At 42.5% G+C, this 26072-nt stretch overlaps 1 protein-coding gene across 1 annotated transcript in view; it reads right to left on the bottom strand.

Annotated features, from left to right (window-relative positions):
- The window catches only part of lrrc75a (leucine rich repeat containing 75A), a 30680-nt gene that overhangs the window by 4256 nt on the left and 352 nt on the right, over window positions 1–26072 (bottom strand). The window contains exons 2-3 of the mRNA XM_076100739.1: window positions 17643–17771; window positions 8444–8556 (exon numbers count right to left, since the gene is read on the bottom strand). Of these exons, the coding sequence (XP_075956854.1) occupies window positions 8444–8556; window positions 17643–17771 (242 nt within the window). The remainder of the gene's footprint in view (window positions 1–8443; window positions 8557–17642; window positions 17772–26072) is intronic.

Here is a 26072-nt window from a genome sequence, read left to right as displayed (position 1 = left end):
GTCTGAAACCACTTCCCACAGACGCCCCTGGAGGTTTGAGCTCCAACCAAACTCTAGGCAGCAGCCCATGAGCCAGAGTGTGATAATTAGTTAACACAGCAGCTGCTGCAGCAGCAATGCCCTCGTCTCTCCGTGACCACTGATCCGATCGTCACGGCTCGTATTCTCCTCTCGTACTCGGTGTGTTTGTCTGCACTCAACAAGGGAACAGGTGATTTTTTAGGAAGAATATGGCTCCCCAACGTCACTCCGCCATGCTCAGTTTAAAGCATTAAACAAGAACAGTAGTGTGCAAATAAAAAGCAGATGAGACGCTGAGAGAGAGAGAGCTCGTGATGTAGTTTGGCTTCAGACCAGAATCCCACGCTACAGAGAGTCAGAGAGAGAGAGAGACAGAGATAGAGAGAGAGAGAGAGAGAGAGAGAGACAGAGATAGAGAGAGAGAGAGAGAGAGACAGAGAGACAAAGAGAGACAGAGAGAGAGAGACAGAAACAGAGACAGTGAGAGAGAGAGAGACAGAGACAGTGAGAGAGAGAGAGAGAGAGAGAGTCAGCGAGAGACAGAGACAGAGACAGAGAGCGAGACAAACCCCCCCCCCCTCTGAACCGAGGTCACCCAACTGGACTACCAGCGGTGAGACAGAGGGCTTTTATCACTCATATCATATTGTTACTTTGCAAATCAACTGTACTTTATAGTATTTGTGTACTCAGTCCAAAAAACATTTGTTTCATAAACTACTTCAGGAATAGAGGGTTTGTATTCCACATCAAAGTTAGATGAAAATTGTAAATCTCGGTCTCTGGAAGGGACTTTGACATTGGATTACTTAAAAAGTACACAGTGAAAGTACGTTATAATATTTGTGCTAGTACTCAAAGAAGTATTTAGTCCAAAAATATTAGACTCATAAACTACCCATGAAGACCTCCTGTTTCTAAACCATCTAAAAGCAAACTGTCCTTTGTATAATCCCTTGACATGTAAATAGTGTTTTTATTATTAGTCATGTGATCGCGCCAAGTTACAAAGAATCAGCGAGGCCGTGATTACGCCGGCTTCACTACGGCGAGTTTAAACTCAGTTTCAGTCCCCTTGTACCTCTGTGGGACATCAGTATTCACCCTGTTCTCCTTCTTTCTTAGCTTGAACCTTCGTCCGGTTCTGCCTAGCTGATTATGACTCTTGACGTATTACGATCGCTCTCATGCTGACAGTCTGATGACCTGCGTACCTGTAATCATCACACTCATGAACTAATATCTTGTGAGTCCTGATCGAGTCCTCCAGTGATCTGTAGTCTGCTGTCGTCACAGCCTGGATTTTAAATCGCATCTCGAAAGAAAAAGGCCACTGCGTTTCTACCTCCATCGCTCTCCGTGTCTCTCTCTCTCTCTCTATATATATATATATATATTTCCACAACGCCACACCTCTCTGTCTCTAAAAGATGTGAAGCCGCCCACTTGTTTCCTGAAACGGACTCACAAGGTGAATCCAGGTGAAAGGGACGACGCGTCACCGGCTGTATCCAGCTCAGACATGTGATGTATATAAATGGAGGTAGTGGGGGGGGGGGGGGGGGGGGGGGGGGGGGAGGACAGATTGTACAGAGGTTGTTTTAAAAATTTAATTAGAAGAATATCTGTGTTTCTGCTCTTCTGTTGTGTGACGGAGAAGGTGAGAAAACACCTCCTTCCTCTCCTTCTTGTGCAACAAGCTTTTTCCTCAGGTGTGAGCGGGTTATGTTTCCTACAATAGACGAGCAGGAGCAACGTCTTCCTGTTAAGATGCAGGACTGGTCTCTGTCTGAGATGGTTTTATGGACATAATTTAAGAGACGTCCATGACTCCAGTAGTTTGATGTAATCATGGGAGCTGCATTTATGAAGAGTCACATTCCAAGCAATCACTCCCGCATCTGATTACACTGATTAAGGCCAACTTCAATCAGAGAGGAGGAGCTTAAAGGGCTGTGTTTTGGTAAAAAATAGCTGGGCCCACTGGAGCAAAGAGAGGCACGGAAGAACCAGAACCAGGACTGAGAGGAGCAGACTGTCAGACCCTGCTGCAGTAAAATGAGAGGTTTTCTAAAGAGAGTCTGGTGCTCAGAGACACTACCACTTTAGTCCACAGGGGGCGACAGAATCAACACAAAGAGGAGCTTTAAGTAAACTTTTCAAAGGTGTTATGTTGTGGGACTCATTTTCCATCGGCCTTATATTCAACTCCACGCTATGTTAGTTATTGAGTTAGCCTGAGTCATATTAAGCGAATAGAGCCAGACCAGGTTGTCAAAAAACGTACTTATTTCCTCAACAAACACGACCTTTTCCGAAACCTAACCAAGCAGTTTTGTTGCCTAAAACTAACTGATACGTTTCGAGGGAAATGTTTTATTCTCCTGATTTTAAAAGAGTGGTTAACGTTGTATATTGAAAGGAAACCAAAAAGCAACACAACGACTTGGTTAGGTTTCGGAAAAACATAATGTCTTTGCTTAAAATAAAAACTACGGTTATTTATGTTGATATTGTTCTGCCCCCTACAAATGATTCTACATCTTTTAAGAAGAGCTCACCAAAAACAAGAAACTGAGCCACTTCTTCTTCTTTATGTGTGAAATCCACGTAAAATGTACTTTGAACCAAACTTCTATCTCAAAGAAAGGAATCGCTGACACCGTCACGTACAACAGAAACATTTGGCAACTATTCAGTTAATTATTCATAAAATAAATACCGCGGGAACAATGAGGAGATACTCCGTACAAAGTGTCTTCATCCTTGCCGGGCAGCAGTGGAGCTCTGGGTGGGTAACAACCCCCGTTATTCACACAGCTACAGGAGGTCACTGGTCCCACTGGGAATAAACATGAGTCACAAAACAAGTGACGGGTGTTGTGCTGTGGAGGAGGAGACGACTCGTATGGATTCATATTCAGCCATGCCGATGCATTTAAAGCAGATGACCCGCGTCAGCGGACACACACACACACAGCAAAGGTTACATTTCAATATTGCTGCTTCAACACAATACTTTATAAGACTTTGTGCTGCATAATTCAAAAGGAATTATCATTTTAAACATCGGTTTTGAACAGGCTAGTGGACCTTTTTGAGACGCGTTGAAGCGGCGTGGGATTAAACACGCGTTCAACATCTGGAACTTTTTTTTCTCCTTCTAAACCCTGTGAGAGCCGATCCTTCAAATTTATCAAAAAGCATAATCGCAGCATCGACCCGGCCGTCATAATCTCATAATCTCTATTTTTTAGAAACGGGAGTTTCATTGTCTCCCCTGTTCTCCTCAGAGAGTTACTGTAAAGCCTCGAACGAGAGAGAGAGAAGGATTCAGAGGATGAGTCGAGGGAAACAAAAAGAGATTTGGATTAAAATGAGAAAAGGGAAAGAAAAAATCAAAGTGCTTTTGAAGTGCTCAGATTAATTTCAAAACTCTCCAGTTTGTAAGTTATAGCCAGCATTAATATTTGAACGCTCACAGCTCATTTTGAAAAGGGCGAGCATGTGGGCTGCTCAGACTCAAAACAGACCTACGTTGAATTCAAGTGAATGAAAGGGACTTAAAAAAAGAGTCAAAACAAATGGAAAAGTCCCTCTTTCATGCACAATAATACCAAAAAAAAGCAGCAGGGCGGCATATTAAACGCCACAGGACACAAATCAACTGGGACATTATAGACACACCGAAGGATTTACGGTGATAACTGCTGCAATAAAGTCATAAAACACAGAGGTTCGGACCTATATAAGAAGTGGACGTAGTCATCGTGACGTCACCCATTGGTCTGTCGTGTTTTGAAGCCTCGAGTTCGGCATTTTGGCGGTCGCCATCTTGTTTTTTGCAACCAGTGAACAGGAAGTGACCATATCTGGACTGAGGAGGAGTGACGTAGAGACGGCGTATACGTCTCTGGTAGAGACCTGTTAATCGCTGTGTAGCCAATATTGGCTGATTGAACCCAATACCGATATTGGATCAGGCAGGAAAATAGGTTAGAAACTAGCAATGGAACATTTCCAATAATTGCTTTTCTTCTGTGTGACAGGGAGGTTCTGTCAAATCATGCAGCTTCTTAATTAATTGCTGAAAAGTGGTTATAAGATATCACAATATCAAATGTTCAAGCCATCAGATGCTTCAGATTAAAACCCCATATTAGCTTTAACAAGCCACTTAATTGTTCACGCCCTTCACTGACGCACAAATGAAAATATATAGAAGCACTAATATCCTCCCCGACGAAGCAGACGAGGCACAGACATCCAGTCTGCACTCAACCTCTCTCTCTCTCTGCTGGATGTCAGAGCTTAGGTGGGAGGCAGCCAATAAATCTGTCCGTGCAGCCGTTACAGCCGGGCCAATCAGCAGGCGGCACACAAGACGTTGGGAGGCAGACGGCTCGAGAAGGTAAAACGCATTATTAGAGATCATATTGGTGCGTTATGGGGTTTCCATGGCAAACAATCCAACCTCGGCAAGACCTCATTATTTCCCTTCCAGCCTCGTGAAAACTAGCCGTTGGAAAAAACACAAAGATGGAGGCAGACAGACAGATTCAGGTCCAGACAGACAGGCGGTTGTTTACCCGTTGGTTGGTTGTCAATCAACATCTCGCCTGATGCTTTTTGGCTTGCTGCTCCTAAGAGCCAGTGGATGCTGTGCTGGACGCTCTCCAGCCACTTTGTATAAATCAAACAGTATGATGGGAAAAACTAGGGGGGTGGGGGGGGCAACATGGTCAGAAGGGACGTCACTCTGAACTACCCTGCTATTGGTGTTTCACTTCACTTTGCATCATTCACAAAGTATGGGGTGGCAAACTGTGACCAATACACACCGATATAATCAAATCAACATAGCAGGTCAGAGTGGCAGCCATCTTTATGTGTAGCGTTGCCATTGTGACCGTTGTAGCGAGCTAATTTCCGTATAAACTAAACCGACTTGTGCATTGGAGTAGTAACGTTACGAAGTGTCGAGTAAATGAGTTAAATTCAACAACTTACTGCTTCATCCACACTCTCACAGCGTAGGAAACACAAACCACGATCTTCTCCGAAACCTAACTAAGTAGTTTTGTTGCCTAAACGAACTGAGTTGTTTTCTGCAACGATGAAAGTTTATCTTGAAAATACTGTATTCATATAACGATCGGAAATTGACGCGTGTTGTTGGACTTTTGAAGGAAAATGCACAGAAAATAAGGAGCCATATTTTGTAAGATATCATACGATCCGTTGTATTGTATATATTCATAAATCATCCCCTGCTTTATGGTCTGTTTGACTCTAAATGGACCATAATGTACTAAATGAACATCATGCTGTATTGAAGAAGACTTGAAACTAGAGATTGAGACCATAAACTCATGTTTACAATGTTTACTGAGGTAATAAATCAAGAGAGAAGTAGAGTCATTTTCTCATAGACTTCTATACAACCAGAGGAGTCGTATTGTATACGTTGTGATATTTGAGTTTTCCTCGTCTCCATCTGCTTCTCTGTCTCTTGTATTCAATCCTCCTCATGCTGCTAAGTGTAACCCTGCCCAGGAGAATCTCTGCTGTCACATTGTTTACCTCACAGCTTTCTCTGCAGGGGTCTCAGACCTCGCTGGTAAACAGAGAGAGGAGACCAGGTCTGCTGGCTGCTCCAGACACTCAGCTGTGCAGCTGCCTCATTTCAATCCACCGAGTGGAACTTGTTGATCGCAGTGAAAGGAGCCGTTGTTAAGCAGCCAGACAACGAACAGTGAGCCTTGTTAATCCTGCTTTGTTTTTCACCATTCACAACTACTCTTGTTGTTGAATAGACGGTAAAAAAAACTGCCGGCCAGTTGATTCACATGTGTATTTATGCTCCTTCCTCAAAAGCAATGAGTTTTACGACTAAAGAGGCGTTTTTTCAGATTTTGATCACTACGATCCCAAGAAAAAAGTCGGTCAGAGACGTAAGAGCTGAATCTGGGTTACAGCAGGTTAGGTTCAATAAAAGATGGTGAAATACTTAGTTAAGTTTTGGCAACAAAACTACTTAGTTAGGTTGAGGAACAGATCGTGGTTTGGGTTAAAATAACAACAAAAGTGCCGTTAACGAAGTACGCAAGTTACGTGAGAAATCCATCAATGTTGAATTCTCGTTTCACGAGGTCTCCTGGGTGAAAGACTGTTTTTTGTTCCTGACATGACTTGAAGCAATTCATCAGATTTTGCGCAGCTTCCTCTGACCTCATCAAAGGATCTATCGGATTGCGTGTGTTTAAAAAACACGAAGCGAAGCCACAAAGCTGTCACAGACAACTGAGCGGTCTGTTAGTGGATGATGTCTGGATCAGGCGGCATCGCGGCCGATGCTTCATGTGTTAAAGCTGCATTCTCTCTAGTGTCCATCAGGGGGCGACTCCTCTGATTGTACAGAAGTCTATGAGAAAATGACTCTACTTCTCTCTTGATTTATTACCTCAGTAAACATTGTAAACATGAGTTTATGGTCTCAATCTCTAGTTTCAAGTCTTCTTCAATACAGCATGATGTTCATTTAGTACATTATGGTCCATTTAGAGTCAAACAGACCATAAAGCAGGGGATGCTTTAGGGCGGGGCTACACAGTGATTGACAGGTCTCTACCAGAGACATATACAGCGTCTCTACGTCACTCCTCCTCAGTCCAGATATGGTCACTTCCTGTTCACTGGTTGCAAAAAGCCAAGATGGCGACCGCCAAAACGCCAAACTCGAGGCTTCAAAACTTCTTGTATACGGTCTATGGTCTGGATACAGTTTTTCATCCTTTTTGTCGGCTCTGAGAGAGTCTGACGTATTTACTGTGGAGATATGTCTATGGTTGTGGTTGTGGTTGTGTGTGTGTGTGTGTGTGTGTGTGTGTGTGTGAGGCGTTAATGGCGTGTATCCCACGCAGAAAAAGATGCTTCAATCTCGTCGGTCGCCCCGAGACTCACGAGTAAACGGGGCGTGTCTCTCCTCCGGCTAATCACTCTGACTCGAGTTCCTGACAGCATGAAGTGCCGACTGCAGCGCTGCGTTGATTAAACCCCCCCCCGTCCAGAATTACTTAAGATAATAACCAAACTCATTCCTCATCTCCGGCTGTCGTCTAATACCATTAAAGGTGGAACTCTGCTTCAACAGCGACTTTTGGGAGCTCTTCCACTTTGCTGACACCTCTTTTCTGTTGACACTCACCCAAACACACTCAGCCGGGATCCAATCTCATCGGCCGTATTGATTATGTTCTCCCCTCTGCGCTGGTGTGTTTGTCTGCAGACTGTGTTGCAGAGGAGGAGACACCTGGTGTTAAACGCTGAGGAGAGATTCTCATCTTCCTACTGATCCTCCATTCATACAGCAGTGGGGATCCTTCTCTCTCTCACCATCTGCTCCCACCAGGACGCATTTTAGAGGCTTGAGATGCAGCGTCACACAGTGATCCGGTTTACAGCGAAGTCAAGGGAATCGAACAGCGGTTCCTGCACCCCCCCATCGATTAAAATGTGGGCTATTAATGTTATTAGCATTCTGTGTTACATTATTATGATCACAGAGCCACTTTAAGGATTTAAGTTTCATTTCAACAATTGTTTTGGAGCGTCAAACATTTCATTTCCTGCATTGTGGTTGCATTTTATGCATTTTATTTCTACTTCATGCAGGTGAAAAGAGGAAGAGAGCTGCCGCTGTACGACGTGAATACAAATGACTGTGTGATTTAAAGTCACACTGAAACACAAACAACATTGTAGCGGCAATCTTCCCTCCGTCCGATAGTCCACATTACCACTACTGTTACAGTCTGGGTTTGGCAATAAGCTTGACGCGTAATGAATCTTTGTAGGCAGTAGCTTCATTTAAAAAGGTTTACTCAACAAAATAAGGTTACAAGATACATTCTTTGCTCAACTTGTCACAGCGTTAGCACAACGGTCAAAAAACTATGTTGCTCCGCAGACTGAATAACCTCAACTGAGGGCTGTTGGCTGTGACGTAGTCAGTAATGCAACTAAAGGAGCATTTCCACATGTTTGTTACACAAATCACTTAAGACATCTTATCAAGTCTGATATGGCTCTTACAAACATAATGTGAGCATAAAGAGGGGGACTACTTGACGGAGAGAGAGAAATAAAAAGTCAAAGCGAAGGAACCGTGTCCACCAGACGGTGAGGAAATAAAAGAGACCTCACTGGATTTATTTATTTCTGGCACCCAGCGGAGCAGCAGATCATGACACATTGGTGACACACTGAGCTAACACACACACACACACACACACACACACACACACACACACACACACACACACACACACACACACACACACACACACACACACACACACACACACACACACACACACACACACACACACAGAGGAAACATCCTGAACACCAACACACTCACCAGGCCTGAGGTTTCCTCTTGAGGAGGCCCTGTCTCCTCCACTGAGAGTGGGGGCTGAGATGATACGTCAGCTGACGGCAGACTTTCTCCATCGCCCCGAGAGAGTCGCCCTCCTGTCGGACACAAGAGACACAGAAACTCAGTCAGCTCAATGAAGGAGGAATAAAAGCACTGGTGGCCATGTTGGAGGGATTAGACGGTAGAACCGCTGCTTGTATTTAAAATGTCAACAGAATCTTTTGGGAAATTTACGTGAAAAAACTGAGATTTGAGTCATAAATTCATGAGAAATTAACTGTGAGAAGTTTTAATTAAAGTCATGAATTTACGAGAATAAAATTGGGTATTCCCTGAGACAGTATTAAATTTGCACAAAAAAAACCTGGGTATTCCCTGAGATTAAAATCATAAATCTACGGAAAGAAACTTGGTTATTCTCTGAAATTAAAGTCTTAAATTTAGGATAAAAGAAACTCCACATCTCCGCCTCCTTCTATGTGACATTACAGTAGCATTGGAAATGTGAAGAACCAGTTGCACTAATGTTTTCAGTTATATGTGTTTAAGTGTTTCGTTGTTGTGATGTGTTTAAGGTTTCTGTAGCGTGTCATGTTGGACACGACATCGTGACAGAATGAGACGGAGCGGTGAAGTGTTACAACAGCAACAGACAGGAGGAAGTCATTAAAGGATTTGAGGACCACTGGAGCGAAGAATTAGGAAACACACCTTCTGTGAGGTGCTTCATTTGACAAGAAAACACACACACACACACACACACTGAAGCTGGGGAATTGAACGCTACATGCTGTGTTGATCGGTTGTGTCCACAATCACTTCCTATTTGCTACATTACATTCACTTTGTGCCATTAAGTGATTAAAAATGTAAAATGCCGTTCTCAGAATGACTTTGGGGAAGACTTTCCCAAAGTGAAATTATTCTCCTCAGCACTTCAGACGACTGACATGTAGATCGTCATTTGTTGGTTGGCGCGAAATAACGATGAATCGTAAACGTCCGGCATCTCAATTGTACTACCTCGGCATTGTGCTTCCATTCAATTTGGCAAGCAAGTTTTGAGCGCACTTTTCAAATGTCACAAAAAAAAAGTAATTATGAGTCTCTCCATTAGCTGGTTTTGGAGCGAATAAACTGCGCTACAGCGTCGTTCGGTGAGGAGTTGGCGCTCTAGGCGACGCACGGCTGTAATCTGCCGGAAAAACAGAGTAGAAGAAGAAGAAGGGGTTGTGAATCAGAAACAAAACAAGTCGCCTCGGTCATTTAACCTTCTAGAGAGAAAAATCTTCAGGAATATGTTTTGAGTTATATATAAAGGTCAATTTTGGTGGGACTCGAACCCACAACCTTCCTCATAGTTTAACTAGAAGTCCAACACACTGTCCATTGTGCCACAGAGCCACCGTCACTCACTTGTTGACTGCATACAGATGTTAATACAACTGCTAGGCTACTTTAATATATATTTGACTAAATTATTGTGATGTTCTGGACCTTTGCATGAGGAAATTCTCTCTAAATGGACCTCGTTACATTTTAATTGAGTAGCCTACCTCTGGTTTAGAGGATTAAATGTTTGCAAAATCAGAATTGATCCATAATCCATCCACTCTTTTGGACATAAACCACCTCAAGAGAGCGTAAAACCTTTTTTTTCTCCACAGTTGAGGAGGTTTTAGTGTATTTTGCCGCTTTTAAAGAGCTTTTCTAATGAGATACTTCAAAATGAACATTAGAATACATGAATGGAAACACGGCTATTACAATAAACCCTTCTGAGTTTTCATCATGTGGAGAAAAGTGAACAAGGAAGCAATTTCAGACAAACAGCCACCGAATTACTGATGCTCGGCTTCATTTCTACCCGTCTGCCTTGATGTCACCACAACCGTCCTCTGTACCGTGTGTGTGTGTGTGTGTGTGTGTGTGTGAGTGTGAGAGAGAGAGAGAGTGTGTGTGTATTGAAATTCATTTATTCAGGTGGTGAGTCAGGTTTGTGGTTCCCAAGTTTTAAGTCTAGAGCAGATGGTGAGGGGAAGAAGTGATATCAACAAAGACACTCAGTTCTTAAACTGTGAAGTACCACATTGTTGTTCACGTCTGTGTGTGTGTGTGTGTGTGTGTGTGTGTGTGCGTTTGTGTGCCTGTGTATCTTTTTGCTGTGTAAAATACTGCAGGGCAATAGCTGAATAGTAAAGCACAAAAAAAATACAATTTTCTAGCAGACATCGTTGATGAAAGTGAATAAATTGATGCCCAGAAGGAAGCAGAGTAGAACATTTCTTCCACTTCCATGGCTGCTAAATAAATTTCTCAATTTTCAAATTAAATGAAGCGATAATGATTCCCGTAGAGAAACTGTGAAGCTGTTCTTGTAAATGTGTCTGTGTGGTCAGACTTTGTAATTAAGAAGAAAAAAGTTGAGGACGCATTTTGTTCATTGTGCAGATTCACACTTTTAGTTTCATAGTGAAAGAACTGATTTTCATAATGTTTAATACTCTCACTTATCTTGTCTCAGTACTCTGCTGCTCTGCCAACTGTCTTGTTATTCTTTTGCATTTATTATAGATGTATATCAGAGAAAGTCTCTTCAGTTTTACGGAGCATTTGTTATCAGTGTCGTTTCCAGCAACACAAGGCAGTGAAAAAGCTCTAAATACCCACTAAAGTTGGCAAATGCCTGGTGAGCATTTAGCAGTGAAAGAACCAGATATTTCTTAAATCAATCAGGTGGATAGAAACACAATGAAAATATATATCTGTATACATGTAGACAGGGACTAAGTTAAGACGTATTGTGCTGTGTTTCGTACTGACACTCTTGATGCACAGTAAAGAGAGAGTCTCGTCATGTCAATAAAGCTCCATGAATTGAATCGTGTTGAAGTGAATGAGCGAGAACTCGGGTCGATGAAAAACAGCAGCCTGCAGCCTCTTCATGGCTTCCCTGTGGCCTTCTTTACATTTCACCGCATCCAGCTCTCACTCTCTCGTCATCCCTTTCTTTTTTTATCCTCTTTCGATCTCTTCTCCTCCTTCGTTTTTTCTTTTTCTCTATCCTTCTCCCTCGGTTGTCCTCCCTCTCTCTTCCTCTCCTCCTCTCTCTCGTTACATTATTGATATAGAACACATCTATGAATCTTTTTCCCGTCTCCAGAGAACCGATGACCTCTCCTCTGCCTCCGTCCCTCTGTCTTATTTATCTGTCTGCTTCATCTCTATTCCTTCCCCTCAGGCCAACCTGCAGATGAAGTTATTTTGCACGGTACAAATGGAGCCCATTACTTTAGTCATATTTGTCTTTGCACGCCCTGCATGCTACGGTAAATTACGGCAGAATTGTTCCCCCATTCTGCAGATGAATTGTTTGGATAATTCAATCTTATAGCTGTCGTTTCAGTGGTCAGGAGGTGAAGGGGAAGACCTGGCAGCGAGCTGACGGAGTATCAGGGCTGGATCTCAGATCCCAGGAAGGGGCCACTTAATGTGCTCTACTGGGGTAAAGGTTTACAGAGGACACAGATGTCTGCTGTGTCGGGGTGGGAGTTACCTTTTACAACTGACATTACAACTGGGATTTAAAAAAAAGCTATTTCAGTGTTTGTTGCACTCACTGATAAAAATATAAGATTCTGTTCATAAAAACAAAAGGTATTAGATTACAGCTGCAGACTATTGCTAAGCTATGCCGTGCTGTCTTTTAGCTGCAGGCTAACGTTAAGCTACGCCCTGTCGTCTTTGAGCTGCAGGCTAACGTTAAGCTACGCCCTGTCGTCTTTGAGCTGCAGGCTAACGTTAAGCTACGCCCTGTCGTCTTTGAGCTGCAGGCTAACGTTAAGCTACGCCCTGTCGTCTTTGAGCTGCAGACTAACGTTAAGCTACGCCCTGTCGTCTTTGAGCTGCAGGCTAACGTTAAGCTACGCCCTGTCGTCTTTGAGCTGCAGGCTAACGTTAATCAACTCCGTGGGCATGGTTCCGAAATCCTCCGTTGGCTTATTATTCAGCTGGCACCGATTTCCACATCAATACATATTTAATTTTTAACATATGACCCCAAGAGGTTTCCATACTGTCACCAGACCAGAAATTCAGAATGGGATGAGTTTCCAAAAATCCATACTAAAGTACGGTGAAGGGAAGACGTGGTCACAGTTAATAAAAGGACAAATGTTCATTGCAAGGCTATAGGACGAGAACTCTTGTCCGACGTCTTAGACGCCATCCACCACTACGACCTCAACATCGTCAGGCGCTGGCAAATTAAACCCTGTGACCAAATCATTAAAACCACATGACCGTCACAGTGACACAAATCTGAAACCATAAATCAGAGCCGATTGGCTCATATCTGACATGTAATAAATGTTCAGTAACAGCAGGGTCAAACGCATACAGATATAAATACTGTACTGCAATTATAAGAGGAAGATAAGTGGGAAGACCGAAGAAATGTGAAGAATAAAGGAGTCAAAAGGAGAAGAGAAACAAAACACAGCAGCTGCAGTGATGAAGCTCTCTGTACAGATTCACAAGCCACCCTGCTTAGCTGGAGTCACACTGCAATGAATGGACCTTTCACCCACTCTACGGAGGCTGCTGTGTGTCTGTGTGCAGCCGAGGAGAAACTACGTATGAGCATGTCTGCATTTTTCTACGAGCAGAGTGAGGATTAGTGTGCATGTTAGCGCTGAGTCGGCTTTTTCCCTTTCCTCTGGGCCCGATAGACCACATTCCACCTGTCATGATAACATTCATTTCCCCTTCAGCCTCACATCAGGCGATATCACTGACCCACAAAACTGTGTCTTAAAGCTGCATTCTCTCTCGTGTCCACCAGGGGGCGACTCCTCTGGTTGTATAGAAGTCTATGAGAAAATGACTCTACTTCTCTCTTGATTTATTACCTCAGTAAACATTGTAAACATGAGTTTATGGTCTCAATCTCTAGTTTCAAGTCTTCTTCAATACAGCATGATGTTCATTTAGTAGATTATGGTCCATTTAGAGTCAAACAGACCATAAAGCAGGGTATGATTTATGAATATATACAATACAACGGATCGTATGATATCTTACAAAATATGGCTCCTTATTTTCTGTGCATTTTCCTTCAAAAGTCCAACAACACGCGTCAATTTGATTGACAGGTCTCTACCAGAGACGTATACGACGTCTCTACGTCATTCGTCCACAGCCCAAATATGGTCACTTCTGTTCATCGGTTGCAAAAAAACAAGATGACAACTACCAAAAGGATTCCAATCATCAGTCGACAAACCAATGGTTTACGTCTGTTTAGTATCTCCTGTGTAAGTGTTTCAGTGGTTTTAAGTTTTCTTCGACCCCTACATTCCTGCTCTTACTTTCATCGAACAGATCGAAGCCTCAGAGTTCAGATTGATCTCCTGCAGCTCCTTTAATGGGGCGTTCTTTTTGCAAACTGCTAAATGCAAACTTCTCTCTGCTGCTGCTTCACATTGCTTTAGAACCACAGACAGGCTGTGGCGCTTCCCTGCTTCCTACCCCGTAAACGTCCGGCGCCCTTGCTCCGACCAAACCCATCTTTGAAATCTGCCCTAATTTTGATCTCAACTATACACCTCCTCTTTCCAGGCTCTGGATCTCCACGGTGGACCGGTCTCTGCTGGAGGATCTGGGTCTGTCCACGGTGGACCGGTCTCTGCTGGAGGATCTGGGTCTGTCCACGGTGGACCGGTCTCTGCTGGAGGATCTGGGTCTGTCCACGCTGGACCGGTCTCTGCTGGAGGATGTGGGTCTGTCCACGGTGGACCGGTCTCTGCTGGAGTCTGAGCTGAAGGAGGTTCTGGTGAACCTGCATGATTTCATCTGATTTCACCAGAATCCTACCCGGTGGCTCCGATGACGAGCATTAAGAGTAACTCTATAGAAACATACCATCTTGTCCAGGAAGTTAATTCCAATAACTCAACACTATGCGTTATATTAAGACCAATGCATCCACTTCCTTATGTTGACCTTTAATTAAACAACAGGGATATGATAGATAAGATGCAGTTGATTGATTGCATATATACCATAGGATCGATCAATACCCCCCCAGCCTGCTGTTCTCATATTGGATTGACTGCAATCTGATTACACTCAAGTGTTCATGAGTGACAATTGTGTTTAGCTGTTGAAATATAGATTGTTTTGTTTGTGGCATATAATTACTTATTCTGATTTATTGGTGATCTATTTTTGTTAATTGTTTCAGGTTCTCCTGAAATGAAGCATAGAGAGGATTAACACTGATGTAATTAATGATTATATTTCTATTAATGCACCGACAAAACTACCTCCAATCTTTTAATCCCGTCTGTTGACTGACCAGGTTTTCAGTCCCGTTGTTTATTTGTGGAAAGGAGTGAAGCAAACTGCAGATAATAACCAGAGCTCGGTGAATGTGGTGTTGAGGGGAAAACAATCTGAAAACAGGTTCCCTCCTCAGTGATCAGCTGCGTGAAGGCAGAGCAGGTTATGCGTGTTGTGTCTCTGAGGAAAGTCGAGATGGAAATTTCCTCTGAGGAGGAAGATTGTCAACATCTGTTTCTGTCTGGCTGTAGTCTTTGGAGCTGCAGTGATGAACGAGATGTAGGGATGCAAAAAATCTAAAGAGGAAACTTAAATCCACCATTTTTAGTCAGTAATTTCTACACATAATCACTTTATTCAACGTATCCTCATACAGCGGTTTGTGTATTATCTTATAAAGAGGTTTTCTATTAATTCAGCAAAACGTGTCAATTTACGCTCGTTACATTAATACAGCCTTTTCAAAATAAACTTCCGAACTCACAGGAAACAACTTTTGAAAAGATGGTGAAATACTTAGTTTTAGGAAAATATCGCGAAATACTTCGTTTTAGGAAAAGATGGTGAAATACTTAGTTTTAGGAAAAGATCGTGAAATACTTAGTTTTAGGAAAATATCGCGAAATACTTAGTTTTAGGAAAAGATGGTGAAATACTTAGTTTTAGGAAAAGATGGTGAAATACTTAGTTTTAGGAAAAGATCGTGAAATACTTAGTTTTAGGAAAATATCGCGAAATACTTAGTTTTAGGAAAAGATGGTGAAATACTTAGTTTTAGGAAAATATCGCAAAATACTTAGTTAGGTTTTGGAAAAGATGGTGAAATATTTAGGTTTAGGAAAAGATCGTGAAATACTTAGTTTTAGGAAAAGATCGTGAAATACTTAAGTTAGGTTTAGGCCACAAAACTACTTAGTTAGGTTTAGGAAAAGAAAGTTGTTTGGGTTAAAATAACTACGGAAGTGGCGTTACTTGTTTACGGTAAGTAAATGACAAGTAAATCAACATTGACTTCTCGTTTCACACGGGCCACGAATAGCAGTCATCTGGGTAAAAAAAACAGTTTCTGTTTGAAATTTTTGCAGTATTCAGCGTTTTCCATGTTGTTTATTCTTTACGGTCCTGGTGTATAAAGGCCTTAATAAGTTGTAATATTGTTATTGAATGAAAAGAATTACAATATTTTTCCAGTGAAGCTCCATGTTACCACAAAACCGCACCAGTGACAGCAAAAAAGTGTACTTGATGGTTTTGTAAAAAGAGACATTCATGGCCCATCAAAAGAGAAGCAGTGAGGCCTCAAACATCTGTGATGGCAAGTTCAGGAGAAGTAAAACAGAACAGCAATCAAACATGTCAGACAGGACGGGAAGAGCAGAACGAGGAGGAAATAACACCTCTCTCCTCTCGTCGCCTCCTTTACTTCCTCTCTCTTGTTGCTTTCCTCTCCGCTCATAACAACACCCCCTCTGGCGTTTCTATCATCCCTGCTCCACTTTTTCTCATCATGAATTGTACACAAAAGCCTTTTCCTCGATTTCCTCTGCAGCTTCAGCATGTGTTCAGAGTCTCCCGCAGAATGTGTCCTGTACACTGATAACGAGCATTTTCCAGCTCCAACGATGCATTCAGGGACTCATAATACAAATCTGATTAATTTTACAGTGAATACAACATTTATAGAAAATTATTTTGTATTCTTTAGGCAACAAAAGCTGGAGACGTGTTAATCTAGTTTTCCTAAATGTGAAAACCTTTAGTCTTATTTGATCATTCAGAAGCTGCACTCACGTACGTCTCTGTTCACTAAAATACAAATCGCTTTCTGGGTTTAGATTAGAAGCTTAAATATTAACACGTTTATATTCCTTTAGCAGATATCTAGAGGAAGATTTAGAAGGTTGACCTGTGACATTAATCCTTAATTCATTCATACCAATAGCAACATGAGGGACTAGTGACTGAACGTAACGTTAGCGTCAGATTAACATTAGCTTACCTTTATATAAACAATTTGCAAGTATATATATATTATTTTTTCAGACAGGACTTGGTTTTGTGTATGTGCGTAATTACTGTATATTGCAACAATAACACATATCTCCAGCATCCTGTTTTCACAGGAAATACATCACATTAAGGAGGCAAAATGGTGTTTCACAAGATCAGAGGAGAAATATGATAGCCACACATTACTCAAACATAAATTAGAACAATTAGCTTTTCACATTGGCGTCATTCAAAGCTGGAGGAAAGATGTCCTCCAGCTGTTTCTCACATGGCTCTTAACATAAACAACAAATGCAGGCAGCATAGAGGTCAGCAATGCTTCAGCACAAAGCACCGCGCTACGATCAGGCTCTCTTAATTCATATCTTCATCCCCATCACTCCTCCTTCCTCCCTGCATTATTCATCCAGCATGGCTGCTGTCACGCTTTCTCTTCCCCCCGGTGACATACTGGACAAAGTGAATGAACAAGCACAAAGGAGGCATCCTCAAGGACACACACACACACACACACACACACACACACACACACACACACACACACACACACACACACACACACACACACACACACACACACACACACACACACACACACACACACACACACACACACACAGCCACACAACCACTTAGAGCACTTCCGTAACCCAATAGTGTCACACAAAATGATCATCTGATAGCAGCAACGAAATGAATCATGGCTGTCTGTGTGTATGTGTAAACATGCACACACGTTTACTGTAATCGCCACTATTTGCGCAGTGTGTTAGATGTTGCGCAAGTTAGATGACTCGTGTGTGTGCGTGTGTGTGTGTGTGTGTCCTACCGTCTTGGGGCAGTGGATGTATCGCGCCAGGCTGATAATCAGGTCATGCGTGATGGGGTCGACCAGGTTTCTGAAGCTGGCGTAGCGGTACAACACGTCATCCAGAGATGTTGACTCCATGCCCAGGTCCTACAAAGTACAAATTAATTAATGCTCATATGAATCCCCGCATACACATAAATCTCAGGTGACAAGTCAAGATATTAAGACATGATGGAATATAATGCAGGAAGTCAAATATTTTCTTCTGCAAATCATATTTTCTCATCCGATGTTATCCCTCCTAAGTCAACTTCAAGCTTCACATGGTGGTCTAATGTTGTGAAAAAATGTGAATTTGAATGTGGCACTTAACTGGCACTAAAAAGCAGACACACACACACACACACACACACACACACGCACACACACACACACACACACGCCCGTCATTCAAAGATAACCCTTCCAGCGTTGTCTGACGTTCCCTGAACGCCCCCTCGGGTGTGCAGTGCCACCCTCATTAAGAAACGCGACCCTAAAGCATTGAATTAAATTGCCTGTTGCATTGCTTTCAAGCCTGTCTGTCTGCTTGCTGCTGAAGGGAAAATTAAAACGTGTCACATCTCGAGCACCATGACAGCGTACGAATCATTAACCTGCTGGCGGAGCTTCATGCATGAACAGCTGCCTTGTTAAATCTTAAAAAACATGAATGACGACTCTGCTTGATAGACATTTTACAGGACTGTAAAGAAGCTGCTGAGCGTCAAAGCAAAGCGATGGCTGCACGTATTCAGCCTCACACCATTTGTTTGACATTAATAATTTAGATTATTATCGTGCTCCATTATAAGCATTTAAAAAATGGACTTTGTTTGGAAACAGGATTAAAAGTTAAAACCATCAGCAGCTCCTAAAAGCTGTTCCTTCATCCCACAGTTAAATAAAAAGAGGCTGGACACAGTGAACGACACCACGACACCGAGGCCTTACTCGTGGTAGGAGTGAAGGAAAGGTCACGAGCTCCCTCGGTAGTATGAATGTGCTCATTTCATGGCAGCTGCCCAATTAGATAAAGAGAAATCCTGACATTTGGAGCTCACACAGAGTGCAAAATGGAAATGAGGGGTTTGAATGTGGTCGGGAAAAGTCTGGGTAATCTGCTCATTACATATTGACATTTATAGAAATACGAGCGGAAGCTACATAGCTTGATTGTGGAAGTACAGAAAAAGTTTGGGGTCACCAAAATAATTGGCATTCACCTCACTGAGGGCCATGTGGTGTTAAAAACATCCTGCCTCAGTTCTGAAAAATTAAGTCAAAGCTTCATGTGTTAAAGCTGCATTCTCTCTAGTGTCCACCAGGGGGCGACTCCTCTGGTTGTATAGAAGTCTATGAGAAAATGACTCTACTTCTCTCTTGATTTATTACCTCAGTAAACATTGTAAACATGAGTTTATGGTCTCAATCTCTAGTTTCAAGTCTTCTTCAATACAGCATGATGTTCATTTAGTACATTATGGTCCATTTAGAGTCAAACAGACCATAAAGCAGGGGATGCTTTAGGGCGGGGCTACACAGTGATTGACAGGTCTCTACCAGAGACGTATACGGCGTCTCTACGTCACTCCTCCTCAGTCCATATATGGTCACTTCCTGTTCACTGGTTGCAGAAAACCAAGATGGAGATGGCCAAAACGCCTCCAATCTACATAAAATACAATACTAGCATTCACACAAAAGACACGATATACTATTTGTTTGTAGCTGGTTTCAAGATTTCTTTTGTTTGTTTCCAAACGTCCAGAATGAACCTCAATTATATTTTTATTTCCTATATTCTGACTCATGCTGTGTTGATGTTGTTCCTTTCATCACGAGGACAACAGCCATTGAGTACCGCTCTTCCTCAAACACTGTAATGGGCTCTATCCTCACCACTGTTGTGATTTGTGTTTGTGAATGCATGTTGAGACTGCAGGTAAGTGCAGGATCATTGTGTCTGCACTTATATTATTGGTGTTTGTTCAGGGTTCGTTTTTTTTGCAGACGGTTAAGTGGCAACGATGCTCAGAGATAGAGAGACAGAGAGAGAGAGAGAGAGAGAGAGAGGGGAGAGAGAGAGAGAGACAGAGAGAGAGAGAGAGAGAGATAGAGACAGGGGAGAGAGGGGGGGGAAATGCTTGCTCTCCCACAAAAAGGTATGACTCACTAAGGTTTCCATGCTGACTTTTGTTTTGCGTCGGAGGCGCTTTGACTGAATGACACACACACACACACACACACACACACACACACACACACACACACACACACACACACACACACACACACACACACACACACACACACACACACACACACACACACACACACACACACACACACACACACACACACACACACACACACACACACACACACACACACTTTCAGAAGGGAGCGACATTAATAGCAACACAGATTAGAGAAACCTACAATTAGAGCATCAACAGGTGTACATTCTATCCCATTGTTTCCAGTTGACATCACACCATCACACAAGATGCATTGTGGGTATTTTAATTGTCTGCAGTGAGCTCATGTAAATGCTTCAGATGGATTCAGATTCAGGCTAAATTGATATTCTGTGATCAGAAAGAAATGTTACCTCGGGTGGACAACACCCGCTAACCTTGTAGCTCATCTCTGATCTACTTTACATTTGTTTAAATCAGCTAAATTTATTCTCTTTTTGACCTCTTTCAATGTTAAATATGAGCTTGTTATTTCATAACTCGGGTGAAGAATTAAAGGAAGATCGATACCGCTGCATTAAAGTTACTACAAGGAACTAAAGAGGTCGTGTTTCTGAGCACCAGACTCCCTTTAGGCTACAAAAATGTTTATCTTGCGCTGCCTTCCATTTATCTCCGAAATCGGGATTACGGCAAATATGTGTCATAATAAGCTGCGCGTACAAATTACATACGAGGATGTTTTTGGGGGAAAGCGAATAACCTTTTTCCCAAAATGTCAAACTAGTCCCTTTAAAGGGTTGGTGACAATTAGCATTTTCAACTTGTAGAAATAAACCACATTCATTACATTTCGTCAATGGAAACATACAAATATATTATTATAATGATTTGAGGCGCTTTGCAAATACGTGTTCATCAACCCTGTCTCCTGTCTCTCTCTAGTCTGAACACAAGAAGGTTTACGAACCAGCAAGGTCTGCAATGGGAAAGAGTAGAAAATAAACTGTGGAACACGTTGAAACAAAAGCCGATGATTTTGTGTATATATTTGGTATATTCACTCTCCAGAGAAGACATAAATTATTAACAACAGGCCCCTCATGAAATAAACATGAGAAGGACAAAATAGAAATGTCTACTTCTTGAACTCTTAACGGGAGAGTGTGTACACACACACACACACACACACACACACACACACACACACACACACACACACACACACACACACACACACACACACACACACACACACACACACACACACACACACACACACAGTGTGGTCTTTTCTTTCATTAGAGAGCACCGCCCACACTAATGAGTGCCGGTCGGCATCAAAGCGCTTTGGTCCGAGTCCAGATGAACAAAGACGGAGCTGGAGACAAAAAACACGAGGAGGGCTCTTAGGAAGATGAGAGGAAATGACAACCGGGAGGACGAACATACATATACTGTATATATATACACACACATATATATACACACACACACACACATGTATATACACACACATGTATATACATATATATGAAGCTGGTATTGACCTTTAATTAAAGATCACACGCTGACCGACAGACTCGTCCACCTCTGACATAATGAAGGACGTTCTTTCACCACAGCTGAATATCTATTATCGTTATTAATATTTCCATATTAATAGCGATTATTTTTGCCCGATTAAACATCTTCTCAGGTTTGACATTTTGATGTCGTGCAGGATGAAACCATAAACGATGGCTGCATTCCGTTTATCCGAGTCCTGGTGTCACTGACGTGGCTCTCTGGGACCCTGTGATGGAATCAGACCTTTATTCATCACCGAAAAAAAGGTCCGTCTCCGTCTCTGAGGGGACATCGTGGGGAATATTAATTATTCATGATGGCAAAGCTATGGCAACATTTTCATTGTAACTTCACATCAACACAGAAACTGGCTGATAGTCGGACACATCTGGACTGTAGTGGAATGAAGTTAAATGATCTGTCGGTGGAGCAGACTGCAGGCGGCGCTCGATTCACAGCCGAGACTCAAAGTGCAGCATAAAAACAAAAGCTGAATCAATCAAACGGCACCTTGTTGAGACGCTGCACTCCAAGTGCCGACAAGAAGAAAGAAAAAGGAGGATGTGTTAATTAACAGTACAATGCATGTAAAAGGTTGTAGCCTTTTGTGGCCATACCTTCACACAAAAGAGATTTAGTAGTTTAATCAACGCAGAACCTCTCGTTACTCCACAAAAGAAACCCGGTTACAACCGTTAACCAGTTCTAAATGAGTAAAAACCTGTAGAGTATTGATACGGTCCGGAGTTAAAGGTTCTGCTATCAGTACTTTATAGTTCCTGAGTGAGACGTCCTCTCTCTGTCTCTCTGTCTTTGTCTCCTCTCAGTACAGCGTGAGACTCACATCATGATCAGAGAGAAGGAAACATTGTAGAACTCTGGTCGTCTCAAACACAATAAAACCCTCACAAGTAAGTTCATCACAACATGTGACCAACAAGCAGAACATCAGTCTGTTTGTGGAGCAGCCGTCAGGTAACGGTAGTGATGTCATATGTTAGTGATGTCACACGTTAGTGATGTCATACGTTAGTGATGTCATACGTTAGTGATGTCATACGTTAGTGATGTGATACGGAGTTTGATCAGAACAACAGGATCATCAATGAAAGATAATATCTTAGATAAATGTTTGGCTGAGAATGTATTTTAAAGATTTTAGGAGCTTCTTGTTACGCTGTTTGTTTACATACAAGATTAATGAGGCAATGACGATTATTTTATTGATTAATTGTTGATTTTTTCCCACAATATAATCAAAAGGAACCAATAAGCAGTGTTGATAAGAGTACTAGTATCGATTACATCAAACAGCGAGGGAACCTCTGAGGATACATTTAGTGCTGAGGAGGTTTCCACAGACGCATTGGTCATCGTTTAGTGGTCAGCTGAAGGGGGGGGGGGGGGGGGGGGGGGGTAAACTGAAGGGCATGATTAAGAAGGTGGCCTCCTCGTTAGCTCTTAACAGAGCTCCAGCTTGATAATCAATGTCTATTTGCCCCCCCGGGGGATCGCAATGGTTTCCGGGCAACGTGGAGGAGAGCCTGGTAACCACTAACAAGCTTCTTCTTCTTCTGTGTCATTTCCCCTCTTTTTCTTCCCCGAGTGTCCTCTAATGTCTCTGTAATCACTCGCTGACGCTGCCTCTCTTCTTCTTCTTCTTCTTCTTCTTCATCAGTGTCTGTTACAGCTTAGCCCTCATGGTGCGTATCCTTTTCCTCAGTAATTGTCTTCATCCAATTCATCGTGTGATCCGTTCGTCATGTACCGTTCTGTAATTTGCTTTTCATGACCCAACATGTTGTTTCCATCCTGCGGCCCTCCGCTCTCCGCCTCCAACTCTCTGAAGCCGCGTCCACACTAATATGGAAACGATCTCCGCCCACACGGGCGTTTTACTAATTATTTATTTCCGTCCAGACTAACACGCCTGAAATCGAATATCACGTGACTGGGCATGCAGGTGACAACGGGTGTAAACAGGAAGTAGATTGGTGACAGAAAATTCAACAGAGTATTATAGTATCTTTAATAATATAAGAGGGCTTGATTGATCTTCCTCTATAATCTTCCTCTATATAATCAAACGGAAGAATTTACGGGACGGACGTTACAGGGCTGAGGGTCTTGCTCTCTCTCTCTCTCTCACGCACACATCAAAGCTACTTTAAAATGAACATTTACAAATCCGCTCCATTGGGCTGATAACGCCGCTGGACACGCCGCTCGCTAATCGCTCCAATAACAGCTGCTTCCTTCCAGAAGACCTTGACCTCAACCCTTCACCCACTGGATCAAGTCTTCTCCTTTCTAGTGACACGACAGCACTGCTTGCTGCTGAAATAACTGTGTAAAGAATGGACGCGCCGACGAGATGAGGAAATATGTTACGTTTGTAAATTGTGTACAAGTCGCCCTAATGACAGGAGAAGTAGCCCACTAAGTGCCGATAGAGGCTTTATAGTTCACCACAAATCTCCAAGCAGCAGACGCCATAATGGAGGTCTCAGTAAAAGAGGCTGTTTGCAAATGAAAGCCTGAATATCTCACAATGAGGCCAGATAAAGAAAAGGTACTTAAAACTGACAATTTAAGCTGCTGTCTTCAGACGAGCCACCAGTAGAATAAGCACATCATTGCACTTCAGGATTCCTTGTCTCGAAGGTTTGTGGTTAATACAATCCGAAGAGATTTTAAAGTTTAATTCTACAATATAAAATAGGTCAGCAAATACCCCTCTAGAGAATTTAGAAGCTTTTACGTGTCTTAAAAAAAGAGTGTAAATGAGACAACTAAGCGTGGCCAGCTGCAGCGCTGGGTACAGCGTTCCCTCCGCCTCATTCCCGGTCTCTAGTTAGCTAGTTGGCTAGCTTGCTAATTCCACCATGCTTTTGTGGTTACAGAAGATTAGCTGAACAGTGGGCCGGTGGTCCAACAGTCCCTCCGCCTCGCTCCTCGTCTCTCTGGAGAAGCACAAGCTAACAAGCTAACTAGCTAACTAGCCGGCCCCTCCGTCTCTGGCTAGGAGTTTACGACACTTTACGGCCCTACTGACCGTGTGTTGTCACCGTGACAGCTAACCTCAATGGACGTTCTCTTTTGTACTCTTCAAATGACCACGATCAACAGTCAAAAGACATTCAGTTTACAGCGATCTAAAAACAGAGAAAAGCAGCAAAATCCGCACACTGAAGCTGAAAACCAGTTTTGTCAATTACGCCTGAGAGACTTTCATTTACCAGATTGTTCAACCTTCTGATGATTGATTAAACAAAAAGACAATTAATTCCTTTGTTGTCCAATCAGACAAAGCCCAGTTTTAAGCCTGGGTGTATATTTATAACCTGGACATCACCAGAGACTGTGACTCTCCTCCTCTGGAGTCTCGTAGCTCAATCGAGCAGCGTCACGGATGGTAAGAATGCTAAATGATAAGAAAACTGGAACACAAAAGCGGCCCCAAACAATAAACTGTGAAAGCACCATGTGTGTGTGTGTGTGTGTGTGTGTTGATAAGGTTCCCTGTGGTTGAGTCATAGAGGTATAAACAGCGGCAGCATATGGATTGTGTGCAGTTCTGTCTACGGGGATGAGAGCTTATAGCTGCGTCTTCACTCTTATCCTCTCTCTCCGTTTCCCTCTCCTCCCAAATGATAATCGCATATTAGATTAACTTTGCATAATTGATCAGATCCTCCTTTTCTTTACAGCTTCTACAAATCCGAACCAATTCAACTGGTGGTATTTCTTGTTTTAGCAGCGACAGCAGCAGCAGAGAGCTGTAAAAATGTCTTGAAAGACGTAGAGAGGCTATAAATCGTAGCAACTAGAGGTGGAGAGAAAAATCAATAGTGATATTTAAGCAGTATTGTATCTGTACATGGACACAAATGATCTATATGTTATTATACAAACTATTATTATTGTAAATGCAAATTAAACATTTTGCTTTCTCAGTCTACTGGAAAAATGAATTAAGCGTGATGAACCAAGTGAAAACTTTATCTTAGTAATAAATAAAACAAAAAAGGTAACAAATAGCAATTTTTCGCTAAAAATGTTTAAAATCTCATAACGTATCGTGAATTTAAGTTACTAAGTAATTGAGGAAGTTTAAACTGGTTATGAAACAGTCTCAGTCTAATAAGTAAACGAGACCATTAGAGAGAAGATTGGCTGTTTTTATGGAGGTATTCATCGGTGCCGCCGGGTCGGATTCGGCACAAAAATCAAGTTCATCGGTCCCCGCTGGGAGCCAGACCCAGGACGTATTGCTGGACCCGCTGGAGGGAAGGGGGGCACGGGAGAACCAGAACCAGGACTGAGAGGGTCAGACTGTCAGACCCTGCTGCAGTAACATGAGAGGTTTTCTAAAGGGACTCTGATGCTCAGAGACACTACCACGTTAGTCCACAGGGGGCAACAGAATCAACACAAAATGGAAGTTCCTCGTAGTAACTTTTAAGTATCAGGGCCTCTGGTGATTCCCATTACATATTTGAAGGCCGACCAGTGCAGCAGAGCTCAATTCATCAAACGTTGATTCAGTTAAAAGTCATCGCGTCAACAGTCCGTCTGAGAGTCTGGTTTCTGTTTCTGCATCCGGTGATGACATCAACACACAGAAAATAAATGAATG

This window comes from Anarhichas minor, unplaced genomic scaffold (genome assembly GCF_050575085.1).
Source record: "Anarhichas minor isolate MPS153535 unplaced genomic scaffold, ASM5057508v1 ptg000026l, whole genome shotgun sequence".
Classification (NCBI taxonomy): domain Eukaryota; kingdom Metazoa; phylum Chordata; class Actinopteri; order Perciformes; family Anarhichadidae; genus Anarhichas; species Anarhichas minor.
The sequence above is the reverse complement of the archived record's forward strand: the minus strand, read 5'-3'. Positions and strand labels throughout refer to the sequence as shown.